Genomic DNA, 8,557 nt, shown 5'->3' with positions numbered 1-8,557 from the left:
ACACACACACACACACACACACATATATGTATGTATGTTACAGTTTCTTTATTCATCCATTGATGGATACTTAGGTTATTTCCATACCTTAGCTACTGTAAATAAGCTTGCAATGTACATGGGAGAACAGATATCTTTATGAGGTGGTGATTTCACTTCCTTTGGGTATATGCCCAGAGCAAGGATTGTTGGATCACATGGCAGTTCTATTTTTAGTTTCTTTAGAAATACCATTTCCCATAAAGGTTGTAGCAGTCTACAATACCACCAACAGTGTATAAGAGTTCCCTTTTGTCCACACCCTCACCAACATTTGGTATCTGTTGAATTTTTATTAATCACTGTCCTGATGGGTGTGAGGTCGTATATCTCATAGTGGTTTTGATTTGCATGAGTTCTTAACAAATTTTGGATATTAACCCCTAGATAAGAGATTTTTATCATCTGTCTTTACAGACGAGGACAAGAAAACCCCCCGGGGAGTCCATAAATTGTGTAAAATCACACTAATAACTTGTAAAGAATAGAACCTTTTTTGGAAAGAAGTTGTACATAAATAAATGTGTTGGCTGTAAGTAGAAGGCACTCTTCGAAAGAAAAGTTAATCTGTCAATGTTAGATTTCAAGAGGGAATAACGTAGAAAGTCTTTTAGCCTTGAATCAGGCAAGCTTTAAATGTTCATCCATTTTAAAATTAAAAATAGATATTCAGGCTTGGTACTTGAATTCCATCCCTGAAAACTATGGATGCCTAAGAAAAAGTTAATTGTTGGCATAGGTCGGAGACTGTGAGAAATACGATTATGATGATCTTAATCCCACCCCCACCAATTTCCTAATCAGCTCAAATGGCAAACCACAGCCTATAGAATTCTGTGGGCATTTTCCTGAAAATGCCTAGCTACTATCATTGAAGTCAGATCATTGAAGTCAGAAATAATTCGGAAGAATGTTCAAAACAAAGAAAGCTTTGTTTAATCTTACATTGTTGCATTAGAAATGAGCCAACAGTCCAATAAGACTTATCACCCTTTCAAGTTTCAATATAGCTTATTGCCAAGTACATTTTTATTTTTAAAGCTCAGCATAAGGGGAAACAGATTAGCAATTGGGTTTAGTCTATACAAAAGAAGTCTGTAACTGTCGTTGGTTTTAATACGTTTTGTCCAAGGAAACAGATATTAAAGACATTTAGTAATGATGGATAGGGCATCTAAAGTTAACCAGTACGCACAGATTAAGCACAGGATAAATAAATTAATCTCTTAGAGCCTTAATTTCCATATCTGAAAAGTGGGAATAATAAAACTACTTACCTAGAAGAAATATTATGATAATATGAGTAGTAAATTATCTAATTAGCCTAAAGGTTACCAAAGGGATTTTAATTGCGATGGAAGAAAAGGCAGAAAAAACCTTGAATAGATACTGAACTAGGGAATAATTGTTCATCTTGAAAGAGCAAGAAAAATAAATGCCACTCCTTAATTCAGCAGGCACTCTGGTCTCATAGCTATTTTGCTTACACCTATATTTATAGGTCAAAGATGTCTGGGCACCTCTAACAGTGCTTTCTGAGTTAAGAACCAGTGACTTTTGGGCTATTCATAGAATTATGGTCTTGTAAAATTATAGAGTAATAACTAGTAATACAACAAAAAGAATCCAGAGATATTATCTTTAGGAGAAAACTGTGCAATGGTGAAATGCTGAGCTGAGAGAACAGACACTACATGATTCTAGCCTAGCCTCCTCAGGCCTCAGAGAGAACCGAGAATACATGTTCCAGGGTGGTTGTTGTGTCCTTACTGTCTGCAGAACACGTGTCCACTTATTTGGTCCAGTTTCCCTCCATCCCCCTACTCCCCGAGCCCTTGGGTAGATGGCTTTATGGTGATTGCCCTCTGTTAAGTGGCACTAACAAAATACTGACTCATCCAACAAATGAACGTTTTAACAACCTTAAATGCCTCCAATTTCCACATGCCAAGCAGAATAGACCCCTGTTGCCAGCTAATTTGAAAATTTACACTCCAGCTTTTAGTTTAAGATTCTCAACTTTGTTGCCATTCCATCATACAGAAGCAGTCTCGGTACCCTGAAGCTGGAGCAAAATGCGACAAAGTGAAGAAGTTCCTACTGACTGGGCACACAGTCAAATGCATGTCACCAAGACTAGGGGTTCAATCACATGTTTTTCTTTCTTGATTAAAAAACTCATTAATCTGACACACATGCAGGCAGAGCTTGTTTTTTGTTTTTACCTTGTGGGCTCACATGTCCACCTAATCTTTGAAGACCCAGCTAATTAAGCATGCATCAGATCTAAGCAGAAACATTTATCAACTTGCTCAGCCCTCTATACAGAGAAGGACCAAGGGAGGGGAAAGAAGTAGTTTAGTCAAAGTCTTAAGAGGATCTTTAAGTTGGAACAAAATAGCCTTTCCTTTTATCCCCTCCCTGTAATGGATCTGACATGCCTATGGAATGGAAAAAAAATACTCGATACAATTTTTCCCCCTTTTTTATTTTTTTGCGTAAAACTTTTCTATGCTGTGGGTAGGGTATGTATTATAGTAAAGTGATTAAAAGCATGGGTTGTGGAGACAGACAAAATCTTGGGCAAGTTAGTCACCTCAGTTTTCTTAGCTATTAAATGAGATAATAGTACCTAGGTCATAAAATTGCTGAGGATTAAATGAGCTAATATATGTAAACAGGGTTGCATACATGTAACTTTGTTTACATACATACATGTTTTTACATACATGCATGTGTTTACACACATACTTGTAAGCTGCAATTATTTTTCAGAAGTGACACACAGCAGGTAAGAGGCTGGTGTAAAGTCATATTAATGAGGTTAGTAGTAAAAGGACCATTTTCAAAACCTCTTACCATACTGCCATGTATGGTACAACTGAAGGGTGGCATCAACAGCACCAGAGACTCAAATACTGGAATTGACAGGGATGGTATTGTGACGCTATGAAAGCAATCTCTATAGATTCCAAGATGAGAAGTCTAAATTTCCTCCCCAGCATATATGGTTGCTATAGCCCTATGGCAAGGTATCAAAGTAATTTATGCTTGTAGCCTCATGGGCTCATTAATATATAGCAGATGTGCTTTACTTACCAAGCTCTGGTTGTCTGGCAGCATGACAATGATCTGTGCGTTATGATCCCATATCATTCGCCAGAAATCTTTCGTAGTATGTGGCAGAGGATGCTGGGTTATAATAAATTCATTGCTCCTATAATAGCCCTTCAATTGAGAAGATGAAAATCAGTGATTATAAGTGTTTCATTCTAACTTCGTGGTAGTAAAATATATTCATGAAATAAGACAGCATTCTTTTGACTGCACTAAAATAATTGAGAAAGGCGTTCAGTACATTTGGCTAATTTTTAGATCTACTTCTGCTAACACTGTGCAGACAATTTTCTCTCCACGTGCAATTCATTTCTAGTTACCCCTGCTGTTTTTGCTTAACAGTAATTTCAACATTTATTCAAAACTAGATGGGTGAAATTAATAATAAAATTAATTCCTTAAGAAGCATTTTGTTTAATTTAAGCATTTTTGTACCCCCACTGATTAGGTGTGTTTTGTTAAAAGTTTCAAGATACAAGAAATCTCTATACACATTGAGAACGATTTCAAGAATGAAATCAGTCACATAGGTGGTATCTGTTCTTTAATACTTTTCAGTTTAATTGACTTTATTTATAATTAACTGTTGACTCTCACCATGATATAAGAAGCATTAATGTAATCTGTTCCTTTCATTCCAGGCAATGGTGCAAGACCCACTCGAGCACGCTCAGCTATCATATGGAAAAAACAGAAACACCACATTTGCCTTATTATACACACAGAACCAACAGCTCTTTGAGATTTACTTGATGATGAATAACATATTCCCCTGGCTTTCCTTTCTAAGGCTTATCTATATTTTAAAATAAGCTAATGTGTTATCAGCTAAAGCAGAATGTAAAATGAAATTTGGCGGCACATACCCAGAAGGACATAGGCATTATAGGAATAAAATTTTACTGTGGGAGAGGTTTTCACAGCAGATCACTAAGAGAATACTCTGTACAGACATGACAGAGGGTTTTAGAGAACTTTTGACCCTGGTTTAATATTCCTACAATTATACCAACATATTGGACTTGGCTCTTTTTCCAAACTTTTCTCCCTATCTTTCCGCCCACGATGGGCTTAGAAAACAGCGGCTTTTTTCAATAGAGATAAAGGTCTCCAATGATCACCCAAGCCTCTGTCTTCAGCATGCACACAGTGTCCTCTGCTGTGTCCTAAGTTATTTATACAAAGGTTACCGCAATCAACAATGCCTTGATCTCAAGAGGCACAATACTTTAATGATGTAGTTCTGGTTGTACATGTTAGTCTAAGACTCTAAGTTTTAAAAGTGTTAATGCCACAGTGATAACAGCTTTATTATTGTATTTTAAGTTAAAATATTGTAGAAGTAACCTGATTCTTGCATTTCGAGATAAACGGAAACAACTAGTCTTCATGTCAGATAGACGGAGCAACTTGCTGACACTGATAACTACCTCTCCCAGTTTCATCAAACCGCCTTAGTTGAACTGAGCACAACATTTTCCCTTTGGTAGTAGCTGCCTCTTTACATAGTACATAAAATCCAGTTTAAAAAATACTGATTTTAAGATCTTACATGGCACGACTGAAGAGTTTCTGTTCTTTTCTTTGTTACACTCTTTCTGAGCACTAAAGCATTCCACATATTTTGCATTACATTGTGTGACCAGCTGAAAGAAAAGCAATATTTTTAGTCTTCATTCAAAGGTATAATTGATAGCATTTGCTTGAGGCTTTGGCAAAAATCCCAATAACCAGATTACTGATGGACAAAAACATTTTTGTGCCCCAAAGAACACTTTTATGCTTCACTAGTGGTACTTTTCTCAGTGACCTTGGTTGTATCCTTGTATTATTTCTACGGTCAGGCTCTAGGCTTCTTGCAGACAGGTATTATGTGTGCAATAGATATTTATTGAATTATGTGGATTTTTCTGTTACAGGATGTCACTGCTGTTGTGAATTTTATTTCAGTAATTTCTCACTGGCACATAATATTCAAGTGAGTTTACACTAGAAAAGATTGCTTAATGTTATTAAGAGCTAATCATGGGTCGGGGGGTGCATGGTGGTTTATGCCTATAATCCTAGCATTTTGGGAGGCCAACGTGGGAGGATTGCTTGAGTTCGGGATCAGACTGGGCAATCTAAAAAAACAGAAAAATTAGCTGGACGTGGTAGCATGCACCTGTAGTCCCAGCTACTCGGAGACTGAGGCAGGAGGATCCCTTGAGCCCAGGAATTTGAAGTTGCAGTGAGGTATGATGATGCCACTGCACTCTAGCCAGGGTGACACAGCAAGATGTTGTCTCAAAAAACTAATCATGTTTCTTGAAAATAAAGAGAACTCAATAAGTTCTCAGTACATTTCTGTTGAACTGAAATGGCATTGTCCTAAGGCTATTATAAACAATTCGCCCAGGAGTTTGATTATTCTTCCTGTTGATGTAGCTTGGTTGAGCCATTTTGTTAATCCTATTTTCTTGGGGTGTGGGGGTCCATCTTAATGGAGTCTATGGAAACAGTCTCCTTTTCTAAGGGCTTTAGCAGTACTGTCATGGGCCCCAGATGTAATTTTCATTTGAGGTTCTGATTCTTATTTTTTTAGTTTTGAAATGGATAGTACCTGTAAAAAAAAATCCCAATTACTTGGTTTCCAACTGAATGGAGGTTTCTTCAATGAATTTTTTAAAAATATGTGTAAACAAATATTGCAGAAATGGAATTCAAAGGCAGAGTTTAAGAAATGTTGGTACTTAATATTTTGTAAGAACTTATTTTAAACATTTAAAATGATACTGCCTCAGTCTCCCGAGTAGCTGGGACTATAGGTGCACACTACCAGCTAATTTTTCTGTTTTTTGTAGAGATAGGATCTCACTCTTGCCCAAGCTGGTCTCGAACTTCTGGCCTCAAGCAATCCTCCCACCTCAGCCTCCAAGGCCTTACTATTAATTACTTTAGGGTTTATTGTAGTTAGGATGTTAAAAGGAGAGCAAGAAATTTAAAATTATTGTTATGGCTGAACTCAGTGAAATTAATCTATTTTTATTTCGTATCACTTGTTATAATTTGCTTGGCAGTCTCATTTTTAGACCCGAGATTCAAATGAAGGTTTCAGAATCTATGGAAAGAAGACCATGAAGACTGAACTGCACAGATTCATTTCGTTCTTTCTATCTTGGCACAAAGTGAGAAATTACTTACATATAGAATAATGTGCAAAGAAACAATCTGAAAGACTAAGAGAATAATAAATAGCAAAGTACTTTATAACTGGAGAGACAGTCACCATTTGAAAGTTACAATAAATTCTGATTATCAGACGACTGAGCTTTTCTGATCTTAATTGCTTTAACAGTCCTTTTAGTCTCTCTTTTTTACCTTCACTTTGGTCAATTCCATATAAACCTTAATTGCCTCTAAACTTATTCATGCTCCATCCAGGAAAAAGAACAACCATTTAGGAAAAGTTAACTTTTCTCTAGTATTGTTTAGTAACTCTTTTAATTTCTAAATGATCTTCTGGAATAGTTTTTCAAATAGGCATATTTTTAGGACAATATATCTACAAGTAACTGTTCCTAATACAGGTAAGATAGAAAAAAATATAGAGAATATTTTTTGGACTGGAATGACTGAGTCATGTCATTGTGACCAGGGGCTGATATTAAACTGATAAGAACAGATACTACACTTGATCTTAGCCAAAAGGCCGAGAAGCGATAGGGGCTGATATTTATGTTCAGATGAAGTCATAAATTTCTCAGAAGAAAATACAGCATTATGTTATCTACTTGAATATCAATAATTCATATATAGGTCAAAACTTGAGTTTCCTTTGCATTACATTTAAGGGGAACAAACAGTACAAATAGTAATCCATTTCGGTCTATATAATTAACTCAAAGAAGATATGACCCCTAAACTCAAGGCATTTTTAAAATTCCTTGCTTTATACCAAAGAAATTTATTCAAAGCCCTACCTTGAATTGTTTTTCCAGTCTTGTCTTTCCTCCTACTCCTGGTATGAGGATACTGTTAACGTAGCTATGCAGCTGATTTGAAGATACTTCGGTCTCCTTTCCAAGAATGGCTTCCAACAAGGCATCGTGGATGAAAATGTACTGCTCCTAAAAGGTATAATATATGGTAGTCACCGAGGAGGTGTGAAGCAGGTGTGAACGCATAACTTAGGTTAACCCTGCCCCTCACAGGGACCTCCCAGTGAATCTCTTCAAGCATTTATAGCTAGGCAATTTGCTCCAATACTCACTTGCTTATCCACCCTAACTTATTTTAGGGCAGAGACTGTGTTACGTTTAGCTCTGTATTCTATACCGCGCCTAGAACAGTAGGTTCAATGCAGAAAGCAATCAAGAATGTGTACAATGAGGGGCTTTCGAACCATGCTCTCCTGTGTATTTCTCAGGCCAGACAACATGTTGAACTCCCCCATAGTATCTAACATAGCTCTTGATACAACTGTTTATCTGCTTCATAAGTGCTTGTGTAGTTTTTGAGAAATCCAAATGTTTCAGATCCACACAGAAATGGAAAACTGTGATCCATAGAATTGTATCATGGTCAGGATATTTTCTAATACAAACCTGGAAATTCCTTCAAGGCCTAAGAGAATGAATCTGTCCCTTCAGTATCATTCAACTTTCAGTTAAAGCACGTGCTAGAATCTCGGGAGGGCGCTGGCATACTCCCTACCTCAGTCTGGACGAGGTAGTTTCGCTGTGTCCTGATATGCTTCAGGAATCCCAGGACATTAACTGTGCTTTTGTCTTTTATCTGTTGCAGCATGCTGTCTATTACAATGTAGGTGCCTGTCCTGCCCACACCGGCGCTGTAAGAAATGGAGACACTCAACTAGTACTTTTTGCTCTGCCATATCATTAACAGTGGATTAGAAAAATTACAATCTAAATATCTAATGAATTTAGAGACAACCCCATTGTTTAGATAACCTGGTATACTTGATGTAGATTATTCACAAAGATAGCACCTAAAAACTTTATTAGGACAGTTCCCACTTTGTAAGGCTGCTTTTGTACCATAGGAGCTGGAAGAAAAATGTTGTATCCTTGCTTTCTCAGCCTCCTTTGCAGCTCAAGCAATGGCGCATAACTCAGTGATACAAGGGACTGAGACATGTCTCTCATGGCAGCAGCCATCTTTACCCCTGGACCAGACCTGCTGACGCATCCTGCAGGGAGTTTTTCCTTGCTGTTTAGACACGTGCTTTGCTCTCCAACTCTCCCAGTGATTCTGTGAGTACCCATCATCCTTTTCATGAATGCTTTTCTGTACGATTCCCTCAGTCTGCTTTTGGTACCTGTAACTGAGAACTTGACTAATGTCCTCAGCATGAGACAGTTCCTATTTAAAAGGGTGTTTTCTTTTAATAATCTCAGTG

General features: G+C 37.2%; 1 protein-coding gene across 1 annotated transcript in view; it reads right to left on the bottom strand.

Moving 5' to 3' along the window:
• PTPRG (protein tyrosine phosphatase, receptor type, G) overlaps positions 1-8,557 on the bottom strand; it is a 703,838-nt gene that overhangs the window by 20,852 nt on the left and 674,429 nt on the right. Inside the window, exons 22-26 of the mRNA XM_012665722.1 lie at positions 7,852-7,987; positions 7,119-7,265; positions 4,709-4,802; positions 3,754-3,830; positions 3,139-3,267 (exon numbers count right to left, since the gene is read on the bottom strand). Of these exons, the coding sequence (XP_012521176.1) occupies positions 3,139-3,267; positions 3,754-3,830; positions 4,709-4,802; positions 7,119-7,265; positions 7,852-7,987 (583 nt within the window). The remainder of the gene's footprint in view (positions 1-3,138; positions 3,268-3,753; positions 3,831-4,708; positions 4,803-7,118; positions 7,266-7,851; positions 7,988-8,557) is intronic.

This window comes from Propithecus coquereli, unplaced genomic scaffold (assembly GCF_000956105.1).
Source record: "Propithecus coquereli isolate 6110/MARCELLA unplaced genomic scaffold, Pcoq_1.0 Scaffold1, whole genome shotgun sequence".
NCBI lineage: Eukaryota > Metazoa > Chordata > Mammalia > Primates > Indriidae > Propithecus > Propithecus coquereli.
This window is presented reverse-complemented; position numbering and strand designations above follow the sequence as displayed.